Here is a 25,911-nt window from a genome sequence, read left to right on the forward strand (position 1 = left end):
ATTACTTCTGTCTCCGGGTACACCTAAGGCATCCCAGGGGTCAGAGTCCTTCCCCTTCTCGCATCTGCATTTCCTCCCCTCCCTTTTAGTCCTTCAACGTCCGGCCCCTTTCTCCCACCGCCTCCCCTTTCCTTCCTAGTTCAGCTCCGCCCAGCTCCGCATCCTTCATTCCCTTCTCCAAACTGCCAAACTGGGGTGTTCTTTTTTTTTTCTTCTTCTTCTTCTTTCCCTTCTCCTTTGCTTGGTTTCCACGCTACCCCATAAGTTGCCCTTGCCGGGATGGGGTCTCCAGCAGTCTAAGGAAGGCAGGCAGGAGCCTGGGGAATAGAGCTGGTGGGTTTCTTTCGTCCAGTTTCCTCTCTTCCCTTCCACCCTTTCCTTTCCTCCTCCTCCTCCTCCTCCTCCTGTTGCAAGCTGAAATGAAACTGGCTAAGGGGTTGTTGGGAGGACCGAAGAGCTCAATCTCTTGAGAAAGGGAATTTATTGATTGATTTTTTCCCCCCTTTCTTTCCGCTTCTTCTTCTCCCCACCGGAAAGGATTTGCTATGGGATGCCAGCAATCAAGAAACTTTTACCCTTCCGATTTGCTAGCTTTGTTCGGACTTTTTTTTATTTTTTAAAAAAATCCTCTTCTACAGCCTCAAAAGTTTCTGGGGTTTTTTTTTGCACCACCTGGATCTCTGTGTCTTGTCTGGATCTCCAGACAAGAAGTCAGTACTTTAGAAGAGGAAAGAGAACTTCCTTCCATTTTTCTGGGGTTTTTTTAAAAAAAAAGATTGGGGAGAGACTTTTTTTTTTGGATTGAAGCCATCAAATGCCTTTTTTCCCTTTTTCTCCAGCTAAGGGGATAAGAATTGCCCGGCCTGCCAACCCAGGAGGAAGGTTGCTGAACAGTTATTATTTTTTTGCAAAACCCCGAAGCTTAAGGAAAAAGAACATCTCGCGCAGCGTGCCTGATTTCAACCAGATGGCAGGCTGGTAAAAAAAAAAAGAGGAGAGAGAGAGAGAAAAAAAAAAGCAGAGAAAGAAGAAAAGAAAGGGGGAAAAGAAAAAAGGAAGAAAGGAGGAGGGGAGGGGAGGGGGAGAAAAGCCCCCCCCTTCCGAGTTTTCCAAGATGGGCACTGCCATTTGTAGCAGAAGACAGAAAGGTTGTTTGCAGACGGCCTTTTGCTTCTTGGCGCTGGCCTGCCTGGGCTCTGGAGTTCTCCTCTACAACTATCTCCAGCGGAAGGTGAAGGCTGCCGAAGGCTTAGCCTCCAAATTCAAACAGCAACAGGAAGCCCTTTCCGCCCAGCTGCAAGGTGAGGGGGGATAGGGTGGGGGAGAGATGGGGTTCAAGGGGTGTGTTGGGGGTTGCTGGTGTGGGGGTGTTTCCCCCCCCCACCTACCTCTAAGTATCCCATCTGCTGGGAAGTTCCGTCCCTCCCTCCCTCCATTGGCTGTTTTCCCCTTAGTCTGATCAACGGGTTCTCATGCCAAAGTGGGATGAAGTCAGATCTCCAGCCCAGCCAGGGCTCCGTTTCCAAGGGAGGCAGCCCTGAGAGGCCTGGGGTTACTTGGGAGTGGGAATTTCCCCGGCTACAAGGGTCAGCTTGACATCCTCTCTTCCATCCCCTCTCCCACCAGTATTTCCAGGTAGGATCAGGTGGGGAAGGTAACCTCGGACAAGACCCCTCTCTCTTGGCTGCAAAGTTTGACCTGGGCTTGTTAGGCAGGCAGGCAGGCAGGCAGGCAGGCAGGAAGGAAGGAAGGAAGGAAGGAAGGATGCATAGATAGAGAGAAGGAAGGGAGAGGGTGGGGGAGGAAGGAAGGTGCATAGGTAAGAGGGAGGGAGGGAGGAAAGGAAGGAAGGAAGGAAGAATGCATAGATAGAGAGAAGGAAGGGAGAGAGAGTGGGAGGAAGGAAAGAAGGAAGGAAGGTGCATTGGTAGGAGGGAAGGAGGGAGGGAGGGAAGGAAGGAAGGAAGGAAAAATGCATAGATAAGAGGGAAGGAAGGAAGGAAGGATGCATAGATAGAGAGAAGGAAGGGAGAGGGTGGGGGAGGAAGGAAGGTGCATAGGTAAGAGGGAGGGAAGGAGGGAAGGAAGAAAGGAAGGAAGAATGCATAGATAGAGAGAAGAAAGGGAGAGGGAGTGGGAGGAAGGAAGGAAGGAAGGAAGGAAGGAAGGAAGGAAGGAAGGAAGGAAGGAAGGAAGGAAAGTGCATAGGTAGGAGGGAAGGAGGGAGGGAGGGAAGGAAGGAAGGAAGGAAAAATGCATAGATAGAGAGAAGGAAGAAAGAGAGGGGGATGGGGAGGAAGGAAGGAAGGAAATGGAAGGAAAAATGCATAGATAAGAGGGAAGGAAGGAAGGGAAAAAATGAATAGATAGAGGGAAGGGAGGAGAGAGGGAGGGGGAGGAAGGGAGGAAACAGAGAGAAGGAAGAAAAAATGCATAGATAGAGAGAAGGAAGAAAGGGGGATGGGGAGGAAGGAAGGAAATGGAAGGAAAAATGCATAGATAAGAGGGAAGGAAGGAAGGAAGGGGAAAAATGAATAGATAGAGGAAAGGAAGGAAGGAAGGAGAAAGGGAGGGGGAGGAAGGGAGGAAACAGAGAGAAGGAAGGAAAAATACATAGGTAAGAGGGAAGGAAGGAAGGAAGGAGCCACTTTGGGGAATTGTCTCCCAGCCTCCCCTCCTTTCCGCTTTCAATGACTCTGAAAGAAAAGTGAAAGCAGGGCTGGAGGAGAAAGGCACTGTGAGAGGAAACTTTAGGGGAGGGGGTGCCCGTGGGCACCCTCTTGCCTATCCTGATATGAGAAAAATAAGATAAAAGGTTTATCTAGGTCAGCTTTTGTCCACAATGAGAGCACTTGACTACGTCATTAAAGGAGACAAAATGAGGGTGACTGGGAAGATAAAAAGCATGGTCCTGGGGAAGGCTTTCTAATGTAGCATTTTGATCCCCAGTCCTCGGCTTACGACCAAAACTGAGCCCAAAATTGCCATTGCTAAGCAAGGCAGTTAATTGAGTTTTTACCCCTTTCTTGCCCCCGTCATTAAGTGAATCGCTGCAGCTGTTAAGTTAGTAACCTGGTTGTGAAATAAATCTGGCTTCCCGCCCTTGACTTTGCCGGTCGGAAGGTCGCAAAAGGGGATGACGTGACCCCGGGACACCGCAACCGTCAGAAGTACATGCCAGTTGCCAAGCGTTTGAATTTTGATCATGTGACCACGGGGAATGCTGCAACGGTCGTAAACGTGAAAAACGTTCATCGGTCTGAGGACTACATGCAATAAGCCACACGGAAGTATGTCTTCCCACCTGGCATGGCTTAGCAGGACCCCGAAGTCCCCTTTAGTTACCATTCTGAGCACCTGGTGGTGCCCTTTTCAAAATTTTCAGGCTTGAAACTATCTAGCGGGGCAACCGCCTACTTCGCAGGACCCTAAATCGTGGCCAATTACAATCAGCAGCCGGGCTGATGCCACGTGCAACTCAACAAAGGAAGAGGTAATGTGTCGGCCTGGTCCACGCAACGTGGCAAGGCGAAATAACGGATTGTTGTTTATCGGGGTGTGTCGTACAGCAGGGTTAAGGAGATTAGGCAAACATTAGGAGCAAATTCCACGGGATTTTTATCTGCCGGCTGATTGAAAGAGGATTTCCTTCCGTTTCCAAATCCTGTAGAACTCGCTTCCTGTCTGTGATTTTAAGCTACCTTCGCCGATGGCTCTGGATCTTGTACAATGTCCATTATTATATGGAAGGCTTGTTAGTCAAATTCTAATATTATTGGGGGGGGGGGGGAACCGAATTTCTGCCATCTTCTCTTGCCTTCAAAAGATGCCTGCGGGATGTTGGCCCGCATTTTATTTGATGCCATGAGAACTAGAATCATGACCTGGAGTTTTGAAATGTCAACATTCTCCAGCTGGGAATACTGTACTTTTTTCTGGTTATAAGTAATTCGAGGACAATAGGAAGACAGGCACCAAACCGATAGGAAGACGAGATACTGTAGGCATCAAACACCCGTGGAGGGATTATTGAGTCACCTTTCGATCGTTCCAAGAAAGAGGACTAGAAACTTGGTGCCAGAGAGTAAACCATGGAGACATTCTGACACGCAGCTTGAGAAGGGTAGCTGTGGTTTAAGCACCAGGCTAGAAACTGGTAAACCCTGATTTTTAATCTTGCCTTATCCATGAAAGCCAGCTGGGTGACCGTGGGCTAGTCACTCTCTCTCAATATGTCCACTGGCTCGAGTTGTTAATTTAAAAAATAAAATAAAGATGGAGTATAAATATACATAAAAATGAAAATGAATACAGATTGCAAGGCTATATATTATGTGCCACCTTTCTTTTGACTTCTCCAACATGTCAAGACTTAAAAAAAAAAAAGAAAAAGAAATCTCCAAGCCCTGCTTTGCGTGGCTCACAATATTTTTTCTTTGCTCACGTGGAGAAAAGACGCCTGAAAAGACGGTTTCTGAAAATCGCAGCTTTCTCTAGATGCAAACGCACACGTGTTCCGGCTCTGAAAATCCTTGTGACCCGTTGCTTACATATGTGTGTGTGTGTGTTTATTTCAGCCTGCTGGCTTGTGCGGTATTTTTTTTTTTTAATGTTTGCTTGCTTGGCATAGGACTTGGCTCTCAGCTCAGAAATCCTGGCCTCGTGCCCGCTCCAGTAATTCTGGTCGGAGAGCCTGGCCTGCTTTTTCCAGCTGGTAGTTGTTTCCTAGAATAGATCTGCAAAGAAGCAGAGACCCTCAAAAAGCTTTTTACAGATCCAGTTGGGCTTGAGCGGAAAACCCCAGCAAAGGCTACCCTGCCTTTCCATGCTAATCTCTCGCAGCAAAACCAGCCCACCGGTTAATAGTTTTGCCTAGAAACTGGATTTTTCCAACGCTACAATGCTTTCGTGCAAGGCAGAAAACCTGAGTTAACAAAACAGTTGCCTCCACGTCACTGGCCGGTGCCGAAAGAAAGCAACCGCATTAGAGCTTCAAAGGATGGCTTCATTCATCCGCAATGTTTTTACAAGGCTGAGCTCATACAACACAACAGCAACAGCACTTAGACTTGTATACCGCTTCACAGGGCTTTACAGCCCTCTCTAAGCGGTTTACAGAGTTAGCATCTTAGCTCCAACGATCTGGGTCCACATTTTCCCGATCTCGGAAAGATGGAAGCAGGGGTGAAATGCTACCAGTTCACCCCGGTTCGGGTGAACCGGTAGTGATAAAAACTACCAGTTCGGGCAAATCGGTAGTAAAAAAAAAAAAAGCTACCAGTTTATCCGAACCGGTATTTCCAACGATCAGCTGTGCCATGCGGTTTATATTCGCTAGAAAGCACGAAATCCTGCTAAATCGCGCAGCACAGCTGTTCCCTCCCTCGCTGTTCTACTTACCTTGTGAAGTCTTCTTTTTGCATGTGAAGCACGGGTTTAGTGTGTATTGCGCATGTGCACGCAGTGTGCTTTTTTTTTTTTTTTACATTTATATCCCGCCCTTCTCCGAAGACTCAGGGCGGCTTACAGTGTGTAAGGCAATAGTCTCATTCTATTTGTATATTTACAAAGTCAACTTATTGCCCCCCCAACAATCTGGGTCCTCATTTTACCTACCTTATAAAGGATGGAAGGCTGAGTCAATCTTGGACCTGGTGGGGCTTGAACCTGCAGTAATTGCAGGCAGCTGTGTTTAATAACAGGCTTCTTACAGCCTGAGCCACACCACGGTGTGCATTGGTGTGCATTATGCATGCACGCAGTGTGGTTTTGGTGCGCACCGTGCATGCGTGGGCAGCGAACCGGTGGCAATCCGCAGAGGATTTTACCACTGGATGGTCAGGATCACCGGTCAGGATCAAACTCCTGGCAGTGGGCGGAGTCAGCCTGTAATGTTGCATTTTAACCACTGCGCCACCATGGCTCACAAATTCAGGTCACAAATGAAGCAATCCCCTTTTTAACCGAGTCTAGCCCTTTGTGATAACCTCGTCTCAATGTGGTGTTGAAGTTGGGGGAACGTGCAGATGAAAACACAATTCTAGCAAAAAAGTAAAAAGTGTGTGTGGGGGGTGGGGGTTTATCTCAAAGCCCACCCACCCCCATCCACAGAGAGAGACTGTTTGGTCTAGTGATTAAGGCACCAGGCTAAAAAAGAGGGAGACAGTGAGTTCGAGTCCTGATTTAGCCTTGGCTTGGTGACTTTGCGCCAATCACCAGGAGACGTTAGTATGTAGTTCAAAAGAGAGAATCATGCAATTCAGGTTGGATGGAGGCTGTAGAAATGGGAATACTTCTGAGCATTTTTCAATGTTCAGGAAAAAAAAAAAGGATGCATTTTGGCTTCTGCGTGTTTCTAGTCTTTAGTGTGCTGCTGCCAAATGTTTTCTGAAACGTCAGATCTGATCCAACCATTCTGTTTCCTGCCAGACTATCAAAATTTGATCAGTTTTTTAAAAAAGCAAAAAAACTTTGTAGAACTCCCTTTTCAAGCTTACAAAACACCATTGTGAAAGATCCAGGATTTGAAAAGAGGCCTTGGTCTTGTTTGACTTAGCGGATGGAAAAAGAATAACAACCAGAAGGAAGCTGTCTCTGTTTTTAAAACTCAAAAGGTAAAAGCAACAACTTCCAGCCCCACGTTCAAGTTTTCAGCTGGCTGAGGACAGAGGCTTTTGTGTTAGGTCACCATCTAATTTCAGGCTGAATTGAGCAATGCTTGCCAAAGTCAACTTCCCATTTCATTTTATGTGCCACTGAAGCATTGTCCACTCTTAGCAACTACATTGATAAGATCTGTTCGTAATCTGGTCTTCCAGAGGTGACCTATCAACATTGTAAGTCAACATCTCTTTAAAAATCCCCAAAGTTTTGGCTGTAATTTGATGGCAAAGATTCAGAATGAAACACAAAGGCTAAAAGGTTTACATTCTAAGACGCTAAACTAAAAATACAGTCCAGGTTTGATCAACTGTTAGAGCAATTCTGAACATGGTTTCTTAACCCAGCGAGTCAAATTTTCTTTCACAATTCCTTTGCTTTGTATGAGCAGAATATTGGAGCAGTTCTGTTGCAGTTATTATTATTTTTATCATCCCCATCACTAAGTTAGCATTTTAAAATTCGGATTCTTAATTGCTATGTGGTAGGCAGGAATAATAATTCTTCATTATTCATTAGGCGACTCTATTGAATTTGATGGATGGAAATTTCCTGCAATCCACTTTCTGGGGCAAACTGAATCCAATGCAAACGAATTCATTGTTGTTGTTTTTTTAAAGAATTCTGTGTGAATGTACAGATTGTATTTTTGCTTGTTATTGTACGTACTTCTCTTTTTCCAACTTGGTTGCAGTCGTTTATGAACACCGATCCCGGCTTGAACGTTCCCTGCAGAAGGAACGCAGCGAACACAAGAAAACAAAAGAAGGTGGGTTTTCCAATCTCGGATCACGATCGGTTCTTTTGGAAAGACAGTTCCAGTGTGAGTTTAATTCTTGACACTTAAAAATCAGAGAGAGGGCAGATTCCATGGGCCACGAGGCAGAAATGAGCAGTGAAATCTCGCAGGACCAGAATCGAGGTGGTCTGCTGGGGGTTCGGGAGAACCTCTAGTTAAGATTCTGTGCAGTTCGGAGAACCCCCAAATCCCACTTCTGGCTGGCCCCACCGACCCTGCCCCTCCCCTCCCAGGAGTCCCCATGTGGTCCATTTTGAATGCAGGTAAATGCAGGGCGCACGGGGAGGCCAAAAAACGGGCCTACCGGAAGTTTGGGAAGGCCAGAAACGGGCCCGTTTCCTCCCTCCAGAGGGCCTCCAGAGCCTGGGAAGGCCGTTTTCGCCCTCCCGGAGGCTCGAGGAAAGCCTCTGGAGCCCAGGGATTGCAAAACCCCCCCCATGGTGTAGGAGGCTGACTAGGCCACGCCCACCCAGCAATCGGGCAGAGAACCCCTTGCTAAAAATTTTGAAGCCCACCCCTGACCAGAATGTCCAGGTCATAAGATATCTTCTGTGTCTCTTTAGCACCATGATGGCTAAATTTGTCTGGCACTGAAGAATTCATAAGAGAATCTAAGGCCGGGAGGGGTGGGGCCACTTTGAGACTTCTGGACTTCAACTCCCAGAATTCCCCGGGCCAGTTGAAGTCCAGAAGTTGACAAAGTTGGACACCAAAGAGCTGAGGGCAGAACTGATAGGTTCAAATCCTAAAATTCCAGATGAGTCACCAATTACGGGGTCCAACGAAGTGGGAGATAGCCTGCAACAGCTCATGGGGTTGCAATGGGGATGCGGAAAAGTGGATCAGTCATGGAAAATGGTTGCAGCGTCGAATTGTTTTTTCGTGCTACAAAATCCAGCCCCTCCACCCACCTGAGCGCCTCTGATATTGGTCAGCCCTATTTGCAAGTGTTGAATTATAAAAGAGCAAAAGCGGAGGCTGCTGGAGTTTAGAGTGTAAAAGTGTTAAAGCGACTGGAGGAAAGTATTTCTCTTGGGCGGCCAGGATAATTACACAGATAATATCCAGGTGGTTACGAGGAACTTTGTAGGTCTTGAGGGAGCCTTACCTTAAAAAACAGAAGAAAATTTAAAAATATGAAGCAGACGTATGCAACCCAGATTTCTAGCCCTTTCGTTGGAACTGTGATAGTTAAATATTTGTACAGATGAAGGAAGAGAGACAAATCCTTTAGACCATGGAAGGACTGATGGAGAATTGGCGTCTTTCCAGCCCTTAGTAATCATCGTGATTTAGGAATCATAAAATCCTTCCCTGTTAGTTGCAAGATCCTAAAGAACCTTGTCATCTATTAAAACAATGAGTCCTTCAGGACAACATTCACAGGCAAAATTACTTGTGTCTCCCAGAAAGTTGCTTTGGAGAATGCACAACCGCTGTTGCGTTTTTGGTAGCTTTTGGCTGCAATGGTAGCGAACCAATGATTCCACCCTCAAAAGACATATATGGGTGTCTAGTGGATGTGAATATTTGTCTTTAATTCATCATCATATGAAATCTAGGGAAATGTGTCCGTGCTAATCTTCCATTAAGATTCGCTCACTGGGACCTTGATGCGCCTAAGAAAGCAGGGTTATTCCAGTAACCGCTCATAAATAGACAGTGGTGGGATTAAAATAATTTAACACCCAGTTCTCTGCCCTAATGACCAGCTGGGTAGGCGTGGCTCGGTGGTCATGTGACTATGTGAGCGTGGTCAACTCAGCATCACTCACGTCGATGGGTGCTTTGCCTTAGCTGTTACAATGTAATAAGGGTTAACCAGAGAGGCAGTTTCTGTAAGCAGGGCAATAAAGATTAGGCTAGAAACACCACCAGAATGTTTCCTTCCTGCCTTCCTTACAGGATTAGCCCTGTAAAGTGGGGGGAAAAACAAAATAAGATTTCTTCCAACAGCCGGTTCTCCGAACTGGTTAGAAAATTAATAACCGGTTCTCCCGAATAGGTGCGAACCGGCTGAATCCCAGCACTGTAAATAGATATTATTAGCCTAGACTAAAATTGTACTTGCTTGCCCAGGAATTATTATTATTTTTTAAATAGTGGGGACATTCCATCCTATTAACTTCATAAACCTCTCTGCAAGGTAAACCAGGTTTCAGTAAACCTGCATCTCGCCGTTTTCCTGGTTCCTTCCTTCCTGTTAATTTCCTTTTTGTTCTGCTTTGCCTTATAGATTTTTTAGTATACAAACTGGAGGCGCAGGAAGCACTCAATAAGGAAAAGGTGGGTAAAACTGGATCCCTTTGGAAGGCATTTAAAAAAAGGGAGGGAGAAGAGTTTCAGAGGATCAGTCTAGATCCAAGGTGTGCTAGATTTCAATGAAAATGTTCTCTTCCTTTGCTAACCCATCATCCTTACTCGCGTTCTCGGGAAAGGAAACTGGGAAACTCAGTGTACAAAACAAAGTAATCCAGCCACTGTGATCATTTCCCCTTTGTGGCAGGGCTTAGAAGTCGCCCTTAATAAAGAGAGAGTGTTCACACAGCACATAAAGACCGAGTAGTTGCAGTTTTACTACGTGCTAAGTTTGGTTTTTCTGAGTCTGCAAGGGGATCTTGGTATGTTGTAGGGTTCTAAGTCTATATGCTCAGGGAATGAGTTGATGGATTGTGTGAACCTGGGAAGGAGTTAATTCAAGAAAACAAGCAAAATTCAACGTAAGCCATTTAAGCGATGCAAACCCCGCTGGAGAAGTGAGGACGGTGTTTATGTAGGTTCAAGAGAAAGAGACAATTGTGAATTATTTGCGCAGTTAGTCGCAATAATTACTACTGTGATTTTCTCACCGCAGCAAGATTCTATGAACAGATATGGCTCCTTAAGTTCGCAACACAAGATACTGAAGGTAAGGAGATCCTTCTTCACCTTGTATTTATAAGTTTGGTTAGTCTGGGCCTGTGGCTCTCTAGACATGCACTGGAGAGCACTTGTCACTGTTCTGACTGAGCTCCCCAAACACGACAAACCCTCTGAAGTTAAATCAATGATTCCTTTATTAGGCACGCCAGCAGCCCCAGCAAAAAGTTTCTCTCTCACCGCAGGCTAACAAGATCAGCCGGCTGGAAGATGAATAGTTGTCTGCTACATCTATTTATCTCCGCCCCCTGCCTTTTATCCCCAGAGCTAGGGTGGGGCTTCGCTAGCAGCGGTGGCTCTTCCGTCCCAAGGACCGGCCCATTTATTTCCACTGTTCTCCTCTCCTCTGCCTTCTGCACATCAGGCATTGAACCCAGCTGTTCCTCCTCTTCCTCACCAGCCATCTCCAGACCTGGGGGCTGTTGACTCTCCATCTGACGGCTCTGCCTCTCTCTCTCTCTCTCTCTCTCTCTCTCTTTCTCTCTGATAGCTCCATTCCCTCTTCCCACTCGGAGCTCTCAGGTTGCCTTGAGGCTGACCCCTGACTCCCATGCCTCCTCCTCATCTGATTCGGCTGCTGGAGGGGCCGGCGGTTGACAGGCCACAACAGTCATTATTCAGGGCAATGTAATCCAGCATCTTGTTTTTCAATAGCTCCTGGCATTCAAGTTACCCAGAATTCAAACCTGCAATAAGCCAGGTTTCTTCAAGCTCTGCATGAATCTGAGATTTGCTGCCCTGTCTTAGATAAGAACAGGATACTGTTTCCAACACTGGGCAGCTCAGCCACTTTGGGAACAAGGGAGTTTTAAAACCACAGGGTCTGGCTAATGTTGGCAACCCTAATTATCCCTTGCTAATTGCTGCAGATCACGGGGTGTGTGCGTGTGTGTGTTGCGGAAACAGTGAGGAACGCTGGAGGCAGGGAAAGCTAGAATGGCAAATATTCCTACCTCATTCAATTTAAGCATAAAGACACACACACAAACCCTGCGCACCAACACACTGAAGGGATCCGTGGATGGAAAGAAGCCAGGCCGGTAAGACCCCCCCATAAATCTCTGCCTCCTGCCGCTCAAGTAAAAGCAGCAATTATTTGGCTTGTAAACTTGGCCACGTTAAGTAGCACTGCGCCATCGCGTCATGCCATCGGAGGGGGGTTATCGATTATGTGTCAGCCGGGCTTGATGGAAGAGTGGCTGCAGCCCTGCCTGCATTTTCCCCAAGACTCACTCAGGGGAAGAGAAACTTCAATGCTCCTGGATCAGCTTGTTCGGCTTAAATTAGAACTCAGCCCGTGAGCTAGATGCAAAATGGACTCCCTTGGGTAAAATACACGTGAAGACCTATGAAAGACAAGCCGTGTTGGGTTCCATGATAATCCAAACTTACCAAATCTGTTGCAGGGAGAATGTCAATCCTGTTATTGTTTCCTCCCCCCCCACCCCCAACTGGATTTTATTCCTTCCAGATACCAAGTTTAGGGAGGAAATCCTCTCTGGTTGCTTAAATACAGATAAGCGTCAACTTGCAACCAGAATAGAATAGAATAGAATAGAATAGAATAGAATAGAATAGAATAGAATAGAATAGAATAGAATAGAATAGAATAGAATAATTGAGCCCAACATTTCTGTGGCTAAGCGAGACAGTTGTTAAGTGGGTTTTGCTCCGTTGTACAACCTTTCTTGTCACAGTTCTTAAGTTAGCCATACAGTTGCTAAGTGAATCTGGCTTTGCTGGCCAGAAGGTCGCAAAAGGGAAATCCCATGAACCCGAGGCAGTGCAGCCGTCGTAAGTATGAGTCAGTTGCCAAGCGTCGGAATTTTGATCATGTGACTACGGGTTGGGGATTTTACTTGCAGCTTGGACTCTGCCTTCCATCTAAACCTGCCCATTTGGGTTGAGGATGAACAGATTAAAAATACGCATCATGAATTGTGAAATTTGGGCAGGCAGAAATGAGACGCGTTCGCTTCTTTTTGGGGTTTGCTTGCTCCCATGTTTTTGGTTTGGATTTGGACTCTTTCCCCAGAACCAGCACGAAGAAGTCAAGAAGCAGTTTCTGGACCTGCAGCTGCAACACAATGGGCTGAAACTGGAGCATCGCAAGGCCATGGAAACCCACAACCAGAGATACTCCCAGCTGCAACGGGAGAAGGACAACGAGGTGGTGGGATTACAAGGTGGGGAGGACATAAGAGGGGCGCACCCTGGGCTCTAAACTGAGCCCAGGGTTGCGAGGGAATGCCTCTCTTAAAGACGGCATCTGAACCTTTCTAGGAGGGGGAGGGGGGTGAAAGAAAGAGGAGAAGGACGCCCACTAACCGAACCGAATTGAAATTTCCAGATACTGTTTTTAAACTAAGGGAGGAAAGCAAGCTACTTCGGAAAGCCCACCAGGACGTTCATTCCCAGCTCCTCAATGCTCAGGTAACTCAGTGCTCGGTTCTCCGGGAAAGCCCTTGGCCCTGTCTGGAGGGGCCGAACCTCAGCTCCCATGGTTCACAGCCAGCATAGCCAAAAGTTAGTCAAATGGGTCTCCCTCAGTGGTGGGATTCAACCCGGTGTAACAACCGGTTTGCTGAGCTCGCTTTGCTCGCGCGCGGGCCGAACATGCGCTCCGCTTTGGTTTGAAAAAAAAGCTCTAAAACTTCCCTTTTACTGCAGCCCTGGTGAATAAAACAGTTGAGGCCCGGTAACCCGCTATGTCACGCCTATCAGCTGGGCTTCAAACAAAGGAAATATAGGTTGGTAAAGAGCAGGAGCGGGCGGGCCCAGCTGATTGTCGAAGAGAACCGGTTCGCAATTGATCGTCGGAGCTAACGGTTCCCCTGAACCGGTCCAAACCAGCAGAATCCCGCCCCTGTTCTCCCTTAACACAATAACTCCTCCCCCCCAAAGTCGCAGATGGGCTAACATGGGACACTTCAAAGGAAAGGCGGCTTTAAGGGGGTTTAACCTGGGCCATTGGATATGGAGACTGGTAGATGGCTTCTGAAAGCGATTTAGAGGAATTTGGGGAGGAAAGTCAGATCAAGGACAACTCAGGGGCCCTGGATAACACCTGTGGAGGAACAGTAAGAAGAAAAACCGCTTGGTCTCGGTACCTTTACTTCCTGGTCTGATCTAATAGGTCTCTCCTTATCGAAGATCTAAAACTTTGGGGATTTTGTGGACCTTTGCTCTCCCTCCAGGTTCAGATGGAAGAGTTCCGGAAACTCAAGGAAACCCTTCAGAAGATGCCGAGTTTTAAGGATGCAGGAACAGCCAAAGAGCAGCATTACGGCCAGCCACTGGGGTCGAGCGTCTTGCAGCTTGCTAGACCGAAGGTACAATATGCCGGTTCTTAATTCCCCTTCCAAAGGTTTGGCCTCTTGCTTTGAAATGCCAGGGAAAATGCCAGGCTGGTCTCAGGTTCTTTCTTGTAAAACCACCCTGGGCGTGTTCTCTAAGCCTGTTTTCTTTTTGTTTTTAATAAGCAAAGAATTAGGCTAAAACAACGCACACTTCTGTTTCTCCACTGGCCCACTCACCAAATTGCTTGGGAGGCAGTGTGTAGGAACTTGTGATCAAGCCAGTTTGGAAAACAAATCCGTGTTGTAAGAAAACCGGTTCAGACTCGAAGAGGTTAAAATCCCATGCTGGCCGCTAGCTAATTCTGGGAACAGCAGTTTCAATCAGTATGGGGGCCAGTATCTTCCAGATGTTTGCCAGAGTTGAAATCAGCTGGGAAACTAACTAAGGCTGGGAGGGGCCCCAGAAATGCCTTATCTCCAGTTTTTGCCTGCTTCATTTCAGGAGGTGAAAGTTCAAGGCTGGCCTTAGAGAAACGAAGGACTAAGTCCATGTCTTCCAGATGTATTTTCTCTCCCCTAATAGCATCTCATTTCCTGGAACACTGTAGGATACATCCTGGTGGCCTATAATCTTCACATTTCGTGGCAATTTCCCCCCCCCCCCACACTGTGTATATTTGAGGGCGAAATTGTAAGTTGCATTGGAAGGGCAGGAAACATGTCACTGTAACAAAACAAATGGGAGATGACGGGGAAGGTTATTTAGCAAACCTGAGCTCATTGTAAATTTAGCAGAGGCGTCAAGGTGAGTTATGAGGCTCACAGTTGTGCTAGAAAAGGGACCAGAAGCCAGAGAAATTCCTTAATAAGGCTAATATAGTTTGGTTCCAATGTCTCTGTTGTGGCCCGCCGGCGGCCAGCAGACCTAGCAGCAGAGTCGGACAGTGAGGAGGTTGGGGAGGAACATGGGCCAGTCCTGGCAGCTGGGGAAAGCTTGGAGGAGGGCTCTGCGTCGGAGGCAGAGAGGGAGCTAGACAGCAGCGAGGCACAGGAACAGCTGGAGCCTGTTCCCAGTGTGCGCATGTGCAGAGCTGTCAGAAGACAAGAACAACCAAGAAAGCAGGGTCAACTTGGGAGTAAAGCCACATCTTAGAGGTGATTGGCCCATCCATAGGAAACAAAAGAAGAGCAAACAGGGAGTTGGCTTTTGCAGGAAACAATTCGTTCATTCCATGACTCTGAGAGACTCTGTGCCAAGTTTTGCCTTGTACTGCATTTGGAAACTAGTTATGTGGCAGCCTGCCAAGCGAGATAAGGTCTGCATTGATAAATATTCCTTTGAAAAACTGTTTGGACAGGCCTTGCTGACTGTGAATGAAAGGAATTTACATTGTGTAAATAAAAGAGGTTTTGCCAGGACCAAGACTCTGCTTCCTGCTTTTTAAGGGAGCCTAGGTCAGAACAGTCTCGTCCCAGTCCATCAATGTCATTCTATATTTTAGAAGACATCTTTCTCCAGATCCGAATTCTTTATGGAGCCAAAACACGATCACTGGGACTGGGGAAACTCAAAGGTATAGAACAGTAGCAAACAATGAAAAGAGGATACCAAAAATCAGTAGAAGAGCTCAAAAAGAATTGGATTTGATTCACTGGCACTGAGAAAAGGAGAATGGAATGGATTTTTATGGAGGACGAATTTGCTGGAACCTTCATCATGTCAACACTTGTTTGTTTTTTTGGGTTTTTTTTGTTTTGTTTCTGGACAGTCTTTCTCAAGTTTACCTCATGCTCCTCTTTCTAGGCTTCCAAGGATGATGGAATTAAAGCACCTCTGAGACCCCAGGACCAAGCTGTCGTTCCGGCTGGGAACTCTTTCGCCATTCCACCCCCTGGGATCAAACGTCAAGGAGAAGAGACCGTGATGCATGAAAACCGTATTTCACACAACAATAACAATGGAAACGGAGCCCAGGGGGATGGGCCGTTTGGTCAACTGGCCCCACCAAAGGAGGTTAATTTGGCTTTTGCGGCTCATCCGCCAGCTCGGCACAAAGACGCACCCATGATTCGTTACACCCGGATGATGAATAGCGTGCAGAACCAGGTGAGAATATTCATGCGCTTTTGGTCCAAGCATTAAATGGATCGAATGAGTTTGGATAGGTAAAAGTTGCAGAAGTCTAGTTGAGTGGACTAACACAGTCAAGTAAGACATCATCAGGACCATGGACAGCTTCCGGTAGGTGCTGCTAAGATAGCACCCTTCCACGCCATGCTTCCCTAGAAGACACGTGGAGACTGAGAAATTGGGGTAAGATGTATGCCTCTGTAAAGTTTTTCATATGAATATTGGCTCCCTTGCTACCATTTCAAGGTAGAATAAAAAACATCTTTAGTAAAGATAAAACCGCCTTCGAGTTGCACCTCTCAATGGGTTGAGTCTTTGGGGCCACCGTATAGAAGTGATTAGGTCTTCTTTGATGGTGCCTCCAACTCTAGGGTTTTGCTCAAGGTCTCCTATCCAGATCTAGCTCTCTGTAGCTTTGAAATTAATTTAAATGATTCCATACAAATAATGGAGAAAAATCTTTGATCCCTGTTGAGTTCAGTTTTACTTCCTTCCTTCAAGGGAGGCTGGGAGGTAATCATTGATCTAGAATCTTTCCGACGAGTAAGAATTAGGTCTAAACACCACACAGCCATGGTCTCTTCTTCTACTCTCTTTTTCACTGCAGGATCCAGAAGCAGGACAGAACATGCAGGGGCAACAGGGCCATCCAGAAGCATTTGAACCCAGGCTTAAGCTCCCAGCCACTTTGGAGGAAGGACGGGGCTTGGAAGAAAAGCTCTCCAACAAGCAGGACCAACGGGTACAGAGGTATTTCGCTCTTTCTGAATTGAAGGGCCCAGCCTGGCTATGAAACAGCATGTACCACCCAGCAGGTTACTCTAGCTTTTGATTTACAAACCACTACCAACCTGTGCAGAAGAGTGCTTTGCACGCTGAAGATCCATTGTGAGTCCTTGGATTTTTTCTGGCATACCCTGCCCAGTCACGCTAAGCATTGTTTCGTGAACAAACCACGATCAGGTAGACTTTGGGGAATCGACAGCCACAGCTTGCATACCACGACATGTGGGTTCACACAATACAGGTAGCCCTTGACTTACAATACTTCATTTAATGACCATTCCAAGTTGCAACGATGCTGAAAAAATAGTGACTTATAACCATTTTTCGCACAACTATTGCACCATCCCTATAGTCACAGGATCAAAATTCAGATGCTTGGCATCTGACTCACATTTATGACGGTTGCAGTGTCCCGGGGGGAGTGGGTGGGTCATGTGATCCCCTTTTGCGACCTTCTGACAAGCAAAGTCACTTAACAACCATGTTAACTAACTTAACAATGGCAGGGGTTCGCTTAACAACTGTGGCAAGAAAGGTCGTAAAATGGGGGAAAACTCATTTAACAGATGTCTTGCTTAGCAACAGAACTGTTGGGCTCAATTGCGGTCATAAACAGAGGACCACTTGTACACTAGGTTACAAACAAGCAATCCACATTAGGGACTTAGTATACTGTGTGACCTCAACGTTAACACTGGGTAAGGGCAGACGAACAGTTTGACTCAAATGTAAAAACTATGGGAATAATTATTTTCCCAGATTACTCTCCTTCTTCAGAATCAGCTATAAATTGGTATCTCTGCAGCTCTGCCTTCTTTTCATTTAAAAGAGTTCTCCCCTCGAGCCGCTGCCAAGATGCGATGCAACGTTCGTGAACACTTGAACTATACATAATATTAAAAATAGGCCAGCTTGAAAGACAGAGGAGCCAAGAGTGAGCTGAGTGTTCGGTGGTCGTTGCTTTTTTTTTTTTTTTTACAATGATTAAAATGACGTCTGCGTTCTGATTTGGGATTTGGGTTCGCTGAGGGATCGGACCCATCTTCTTTGAACAAAATTTGTTTCCGCCTTTCCCAACAAATCTTTCATTTCCCCCCTGGATGTTTTAGGGCAGTGATGATGAACCTTTTTGGGACTGAGTGCCCAAACCGGAACGTGATTGCATGTGCATGCATGTACGCGCGCCGGAGCACCACAAACCCAAAGACCAGCTGGCTGGCGCACGCATGCCTGTTTTTTGGCTGTTTTCCGGGCCGTTTTCTGGACGTTTTCAGGCTGTTTTTCAGGCCGTTTTTCGGGCTGGAAAATATTATAGGGTTGGCCGAAAACGTAACTAGGCTGAGCAGGGATGCTGGTGTGTGACTCCAGCTGAGCAAAGCGGCAGCGCACCACACACTCCTGGCTTTATGTCACTTGACCCTAGGATTGATTCAAATGTCCCTCATTAAGCAGCATTAAGCAGCATTTCCAAACTGCCACTTCCTTCTGCTGGCTTCTAATTAAACAGCCACCCATCAGGGGTTGCGGAAGAAATACAAGGAGCGACGGGACCTCCACCTCCATCCGTTATTTTTCCCAGATTGCGATCATCAGGAAGCAATGCAGGAACAAAACTAACAAGGCTATAATACAAGCCTTTTAAACATTCCTGGGCTAAATGCAAGTGACAGAAATCAACATTTGGGCCTCAAGGTCTTCGGCACAATGTTGTGATGATCGTCTAGCCGGGGCCACCTTTCTGCCTTCCATCCATTCGACTATTTGTGTTAAGAGACATTTCTAGCTCTTGTGGTACATCCAAGAAAGAAACACAAAATTGTTTGATTTTGATGCAACAACAACAACAACCAAAACCCGGAAAATTGGAAATTTTCTCTCCTGCAAGTACTGTCTGTGCTTAGTTCTCCCTGGCTGTATTCACACAATTCCCTTAACCAAGTCGTAGAAAAAACCCCAACAGCTAGCGATTGGTCTGTACGCAGTTATTCTAAATTTGGTTTCTTTGGGAAGGGTTTGAATCGGCCCTTTTGGCCGGTTGATGTTTACAAGGAATCAGAAAGTACGGAGGTTGAGGGACCAATTTTGATATAATTCCATGGAATTATGGAATTATCCGAAATGAATGGGAAAGCAGTGCTTGTAATGGCCCCTTTCCTCTGCAGCTGGCAAGAGATGCTCAACAAAGGCAGCTTGCAGATGAATGACGGGAGAGCTCTTCCTTACCTGCAAAGGTATCACCTGGATCCTGTATCTGAGCCAGGCAAGACAGATGGCAGTCGAGCGCAGACGGAAACAGGGCGGCCGCGACACACCCTCTGGGGAGGTGAAAAAGCAGGAACAGATGAGAGAGACCTGCACGCAGGTAAGGCTGAAGAGGAGGGATTGAACAACGGGACGAGGTTGGTCCCGTCGTCAGAGACAGAACAGGGGAGAATTGTGTAGAGTGTCTTCAAGATGCAACAGGATCTGAATTTTGTGGGTAAAGTTGGGATCTTGTTTTATATTGCCTTGGGTAGACAGATAGTGAGTGTAGATCTTGTCCACCTTCACAAGGGATTTTATCCACCTACACAAGGTGAACCAAGATGGAACCTTATCAAGTTTCCAGAGAGACCGGAAGTTGAGCTGACTTTAAGGCTTCTTTTGTTATTTTCATATGTCACTTTTCCTCAGAGTGGGTACACACTCGCTCCCGTCTTCAGCTGGGTCTTCACTTCATAGTGAGGGTCAACCCGCAGGCACCAGGATGTGAGGACTTGAACCTTACTTGCATCTCCTCATTCTTATTCCAACGGTGTCTAGCTAGACATCCCCAACCTTGAGGCTCTCCAGAAGCAACGGTCTTCAACTCCCGGAATTCTCAGCCATGGATCCATGTTATTTGGAGAATCCTGGAAGCGGAAGTCCTGGCAATTTTTCAGCTTGGGGAAAAACTGCGGCGAGGACCTTGCACGCTGTCTTTTCAAATACACTCTCCATATTACAATTTAAAAATAACTGGGGGGTAGGGGAGAGTTCAAGTTGTTGTCTTTCCCCGGTCCTAAACCAACTCTTTTGGCTGCTGCTCCGTTCTTCTGTGTGGTAGCCATAACAGCCTTCAGGGCGGGGGGCGGGGGGGGGATTGGTGGGCCAGAAGAGGGGAAAGAGCCAACGGAGAGTTATAAAAACAGCTCAACACCTATAGAGAACACTGACGGGGCAGAAAATGGAACAGCGAGAAAACAAATCTTCTGTGGAATGTGACTGGCACCCGGCAGGTGGCCCTAGTTTTCGCAATGTAAGCTGTCCTGTGTTCAGCAACTGGAGAACCTCTGTGTGTGTGTGTGTGTGTGTGTGTGTGTGTGTGTGTGTTAATTGCTTCACATCAAAGCCAAAACCCTTCGGGAACATGGTCACAGGGGGAGCCTGTGGGAAATCCGAATGCTGGGTTTCAACGTGGGCTCCATGCTGGAAGAGAGGGGATGTTTTTAACGAAAGGATCTGATTGGAAACTTATTGGGGTGAAGGAGAATGCAAATTATGATTGATCTGGAGAAAGAAAAAACGATGATCGACCCGGCTGCTGAGTTGGGGGTTAGCAAAAAAGAGTCGACGGAAGGAGGGAGGGAAGGGGTTATATATGCCAGGGGCTTGCTGGAGCTCAGGCCCTTCCTCCCAATAAAACCAAAATATCAAAATTTTCTTGAGAAGTAAAACGATGGCAATATGATGTACAGTGGGTAGAATGCAGGATTGCAGGCTGACTCGGCCTACGGCCAGGAGTTCGATCCTGACCGGCTCAAGGTTGACTCAGCCTTGCAACCTTCTGAGGTCGGTAAAATGAGGACCCAGATTTTTTGGGGGGAGGGGGAAGCGATAGGCTGACATTTGTAAACGGCTTAGAGAGGGCTGTAAAGTACTAGGAAGCAGTACAGGTACCCCTTGACTTACAACAGGTCATTGAGTGACCATTTGAGGTCACTAGAGAGCCAACCACACCAAAGTCAACACTGGACACACACACCCTATACATTAATTGGAGGGTAGAAACATCCATCCTTGCCCAGGAAATTTGGAAGTAGACAAAGTCTTAAGTTTTTTCAATGTTTTAATTCCCCCCCCCCAATGCTTGTTGACTTTGCTTTGTTCAGATGCTGGCATGACGAAGGAAGAAAGCCACACATACCTACAGAAGGAAGCAATTATCCAGAAACAGATGGTAAGCAAGGGTACTTTCCCCTCCCCATATGTAAAGAAGTAACATGGGATTTAAAGCAAGGTCTGAAAAGTTATTTTTCCGAAGTGCTCAAGAGTTGTTTAAATGGGAGCAAGCCCAGGCTTCAAATGAATAAGAACTGCCAAGTCCAGCTGGCAGTTGCATTGGGCTACAGTTGAGAAGGGGTAGGTGGGGGGAAAACCCAGGATTTAAGGCCCTCTGGAACAACTAATAGCCTTCTCTCTCAATTGCTTTAGCCTCTTTTCAAAATCATCCATGCTAGTAACAACCATCACATTTTCCAGCAGGGAGTTCCAAAATTGTAATTAGATGAAGGAGGATTTGGTGTTTGACCAATTCAGTTTGCTAAAAAAAGCAAAGTGTAAGGAACATTATGCAAACATTGTTGTGTTTTGCTAAGGGGGGGGTGTTGTGTTTAAGGTGTTGTGGGAACCAATCGTGGTTTGACTGGTGAGTAAGAGGGTAGTAAGAGTCGCTTTTAATTCTGATTTGTTTTCTTTTGAGTAAATATGATAGATACAGCTGGAGCAACAGAGAATGTGAAATCATTTGAGATAGTTTAGGTATGCCTATACCAGAAGTATTTCAATTACAGATACCTATTCTATACAGAAGAATAGAGTAGAATTCCTTATTGGACAAGTGATTGGACACACAAGGAATTTGTCTTTGGTGCATACGCTCTCAGTGTACACAAAGAAAAATAAAATATATCCATCAAGAATCATAAGATATTACACTTAGTGATAGTCATAGGATACTAATAAGCAATCAAATCATACTAGGAAACAATAAAACAATAGAAATTGTAAAGATACAAGCATAAAGCATAAAGATACAGTCTGTATGGCTCAGACTGCTAAGACAGTCTGTTATTAACAGCAGCTGCTTGCAATTACTGCAGATTCAAGTCCCACCAGGCCCAAGGTTGACTCAGCCTTCCTTCCTTTATAAGGTAGGTAAAATGAGGACCCAGATTGTTGGGGGCAATAAGTTGACTTTGTATATAATATACAAATGGATAAAGACTATTGCTTGACATAGTGTAAGCCGCCCTGAGTCTTCGGAGAAGGGCGGAATATAAATGCAAATTAAAAAACAACAACATGGATATAGCCATAAATGGGAAGAAATAGGTACTAGTAAGGATGAGACGAAGAATAGTAGTACAGTCTTAGTAGATAATTTGGCAGTGTTGTGGAAATTAGTTGTTTAGCAGAGTGATGGCATTTGGGGAAAAAACTGTCCTTGTATCTAGTTGTTCTGGTGTGCAGTGCTCTATAGCGTCGTTTTGAGGGTAGAAGTTGAAACAGTTTATGTCCAGGATGCGAGGGGTCTGTAGATATTTTCACAGCCCTCTTTTTGACTCGTGCAGTATACAGGTCCTCAATGGAAGGAAGGAAGGTTGTTTTTTCTGCAGTTCTAATTCTCCGTTGAAGTCTGTGTCTGTCTTGTTTGGTACGGAACCAAACCAGACAGTTGTAGAGGTGCAGATGAGAGACTCAATAATTCCTCCGTAGAACTGTATCAGCAGCTCTTTGGGCAGTTTGAACTTTCTGAGTTAGCGCAGAAAGAACATTCTTTGTTGTGGTTTTTTTTTTGATGTTAGAAGATGGCATTTTAAGAAGGTGGCTTAGCTGACATTTGGCATCATGTGTGATGCAGAGATAACTTTGATAAAGATATTCAGGTGCTGTGCTGCTGAGAAAAGGAAATGACACCTCAGTCCTTGAAGAGGAAAGGTGTGACAAGGACACCCAAAATAACTCCACTTTGGTTTTATTTGGAATAAGAGGGGGCAAAGCCTCCGGCAGGCTTTCGAGATTCTGATATAATTTCGACAATAAAGCGGTGTTTCTGGAATCACGGCAAAGGTCCCTTTCCTGAGCTGGTTTACCTCGAAGGGCCGAGCCCCTGTCTAAGGGAACCTTTGCCTCTCAGGGACTTAAAGATGTGGCTGACCCAGCTCAGGATCCCAACAATCAAGGGGAAGATGAATTTGAGGAGGCAGAACTGGAACGACCCAGCTTTGAAGAAAAAACAGACCCGGCCGAACAAATCCACCAGACAAATCTGCCGGCTATAGCCGTGAGCAAGGAAAAAATACCAAAGGTTTGTTTTATCCCTGTTTAGAAGTCGGGTGGAGGGACCGCAGAAGCCAACATCGAAGGGAAGGTGGAATTCCACACAAGGTGGGCATTAGGGTCTAGGACAGGGGTGTCAAACTCATTTTTAACGAGGGCCGCATCAGGACTGTGGTTGACCTTGGGGAGGCCGGGCAGGTGTGGCAAACTGGGTGGTCGCGACCAGCTTGATGCCACTCTCCAAACTGCTGGTACGTTTCACACCAGGGGTAAATTGCACTTGCCTTCGGTACTGGATCGGAAATGTGAGCACACACACATGCACGCTCGCTACGCTTGTGCAGAGGGTCAAAAACGAGACACGATGAGCCTCCCGCAACCGGCCCTTTTGGATCATGCAAGCTGGATAGATCCAGCTGGATTTCACTGCTGCTTCCCATTGGGGAGACTGGGACGAAGCCATGCTGGCCCAATGTTTCCTCTTCGCACTGGGTTGAGCGGGCCAAAGCTGCATTGGGTAGAACGGGCTGAAGCAACGCGGGCTGGCCCTTTACATTTTCCAGGACGGCCACGTGGCCCGGGCCTTGAGTTTGACACCCCTGGTCAAGAGGATCCTTGGGAATCTCTCCTGAATCAAGTTTTGAAGGAGATCTGTTGGTCCGTTAGGGTTTTTTTTCACCACCCTCAAAAACTGGCCCAGCTATGTTGAATTTTCAGCTGCTCTATAGCATCGGGTGCTCCAGAGGCGGCTTGCCTTTGGCCATCGCAATCCCACCGTTTTTAAAGATCTCTTGATTTCTTAGCATTTCACTTGGCAAATTATTCTTTGGCATGTGCTTTGTTTCCCCAGGGAGCCGATCGGTCAAATAAAGTCACTGACAATTTGATGGACGATTATCAGGAGGACCAAGAACAGGATCCTGTACGAAGCTTGGTGGTTTTTTTTCTGGTTTTTTTTTCTCATCGGCCATCTTTCTGTGAGCATGCTGGTTTCTGGGTAGAGGTTCCCTAAGCGCTGATCTACCTTCAAGCGAGGCTGGATGCTTAGGGGGAGTGAGGGCCCCTTCCAGGTGACCACGCTTGCAAATCTGGAATAGAACGTGGTTCTTTCCTTCTCTTGCTCGTGGCAGATCCCTCGCCGACAACATTCCCTTTAGGCAGCTGAATATTACAAATCTTCTCACCAGAAAAATATGAGGGTCAGGCAACAGCCCAGTTTCCATCTCTTGTCAACTCATCATGGTTCAGACCGTCCTTCCTTCTTGTGCTGGCTGGGTTGTGGGAATCATCATTCCCAAAGCCTCTGGAAGGCCTCGAACAAGGAAAGGCTCGGAAAGCTAAGCAGCTGGGATCAGCCCGTCCTTGAGAAAGGCAAAGTGGCAAGGAGTTGTGAAGCTGGTTGACACCGGCACTTAGGGAAATAAACCAGGGTCTGCCTGCCTGCCTCACCTTGACACCAAGATAGGATTATTTGGGAAGAAAGCAAAGGAATTTTCTGCTAGGGCGGGGGTTCATTTGATCCTCTCTGGGGTTGATTGGAAGAGTGACTTGATAGAATAAAATAAAATAACAGAGCTGGAAGGGGACCGTGGAGGTCTTCCGGTCCAACTCCCTGCTGAAGCAGGAGGCCTTATATCATTCCAGACAAGTGGCTGTCCAGTCTCTTTTTAAAAACCTGCAGTGATGGAACACTCACAACTTCTGGAGGCAAGCCGTTCCACTGGTTAATTGTCCTCACTGTTAGGAAGCTTTTCCTTCATTCCAGATTGCCTCTCTCCGTGGTTAGTTTCCATCCGTTGCTTCTTGTCCTGCCTTCAGGACAGAAGCACTCGGGCCCTTCAAGGCTTTGGAGAATAGGTTGATCGCCGCCTTCTTGGTGGCAGCCCCTTAGATATTGAAACACTGTTATCATACCACTCCGGTCCTTTTCATTAAACTAGACATACCCAATCCCAGCTGTTCTTTGTATGTTTAGCCTCCAGTCCCGATTGTCTTTGTCGCTCTTCTCTGTCCTCTCTCTACTTCCCATTTCCTTTGCAGGAGGACCACGGAGGCGAGGTGGGTGACCCTGAAGATCTGGAACAGTTCCACCGAGCCAAAGGCCCCGTCGGAGATGCTGACAGGAAAGAGGACTACTTTTGACGATGGGCTGGGAGGCGGCCCCAAGCCACCCGAGGCTGATCCAAACCAAAGATTACTGCAATAAACTTGGGCTATTTGAGTTGACGCTGCCAAGAGAGGGTGGAGAAGTTAGCCCCATCCGTCATCAGAAAGTCATGCGATGGCTTGACCAATGGAGATGCTCCATTTCCCCACTTCCTGTTAGCGAGGGCAAGGATTGACAGGCAGTGCCCAACCTGTCAGAATGCTGCCGTGAATACGAACATCAGAATGTCTCTTCATGGGGATAAGGAGCTCAAAATATCAAAAAAAAAAAAATAATAATCAAGTTTTTTTTCCTCCCTTTGGAAGACTCCTACTCTCATTTGGACCAAGGGCAAAGCCTGATGTAACCCAGAAATACTGTTCGTTCGGGCTACTTGAGTTTCCTTTGGCCCCGTTTCAGATTTACCTGACTGCTGTTCAGCGCAACCTCGTCGTCACCTTTATATGTATGTACATATATAAAAAGAGAATTCATTTGGTAACAAGTCGTCCATTATTTGTCCGGGTTTTGTTATGGATAAGTAGCGAGGGTGGGGGGGAGAAATTGTCATTGTTGCAATAATGGGAAGAGAAAGAGAGCGCAACTGGAGGCCGCTGCTGATTGACAAATGCGTAATGTGCAAAGGCAGGCATCTTTATTCCAAAAGGGATTCATACTTCTGCAATTGACAGTGTGGGAACTTGTGGCCAGCAAGCCATTTCAGATTCTGTCTCTCTCTCTCTTTCTCTCTCTCTCTCTCTCTTTTTTAAAGAGTTGAAAAATAGTTGCATTGCTTTTAAAAAAAAAACCACGCTGGGAAATCATTTGCATCTCTTAGCACCTTTGCAGGACAGTAGTTTCAAAGGTTGAG

At 46.5% G+C, this 25,911-nt stretch overlaps 1 protein-coding gene across 1 annotated transcript; it reads left to right on the plus strand.

The window, feature by feature from the left end:
- The first annotated feature begins 167 nt into the window (after positions 1-167).
- LOC131187107 (Golgi integral membrane protein 4-like) lies at positions 168-25,545 on the plus strand. The gene is made up of 14 exons (XM_058161267.1): positions 168-1,301; positions 7,355-7,429; positions 9,696-9,745; positions 10,314-10,367; positions 12,414-12,564; positions 12,729-12,811; positions 13,576-13,710; positions 15,482-15,784; positions 16,416-16,558; positions 18,757-18,956; positions 20,725-20,792; positions 22,752-22,922; positions 23,745-23,816; positions 24,935-25,545. Exons 1-14 carry the CDS (start codon positions 1,115-1,117, stop codon positions 25,034-25,036), a joined length of 1,794 nt encoding a protein of 597 aa, XP_058017250.1. The 5' UTR covers positions 168-1,114; the 3' UTR covers positions 25,037-25,545.
- Positions 25,546-25,911: the final 366 nt, after the last annotated feature.

This window comes from Ahaetulla prasina, chromosome 18 (genome assembly GCF_028640845.1).
Source record: "Ahaetulla prasina isolate Xishuangbanna chromosome 18, ASM2864084v1, whole genome shotgun sequence".
NCBI lineage: Eukaryota > Metazoa > Chordata > Lepidosauria > Squamata > Colubridae > Ahaetulla > Ahaetulla prasina.

What these genes read in the sequence shown, in the direction of transcription:
- LOC131187107 (XM_058161267.1), top strand. Translation starts at nt 1,115, where the DNA reads ATGGGCACTGCCATTTGTAGCAGAAGACAGAAAGGTTGTTTGCAGACG. An exon ending in TGAATAGCGTGCAGAACCAG is followed by an intron (nt 15,785 to 16,415) that starts GTGAGAATATTC and finishes TTTTCACTGCAG; the next exon opens with GATCCAGAAGCAGGACAGAA. An exon ending in TGAGAGAGACCTGCACGCAG is followed by an intron (nt 18,957 to 20,724) that starts GTAAGGCTGAAG and finishes TGCTTTGTTCAG; the next exon opens with ATGCTGGCATGACGAAGGAA.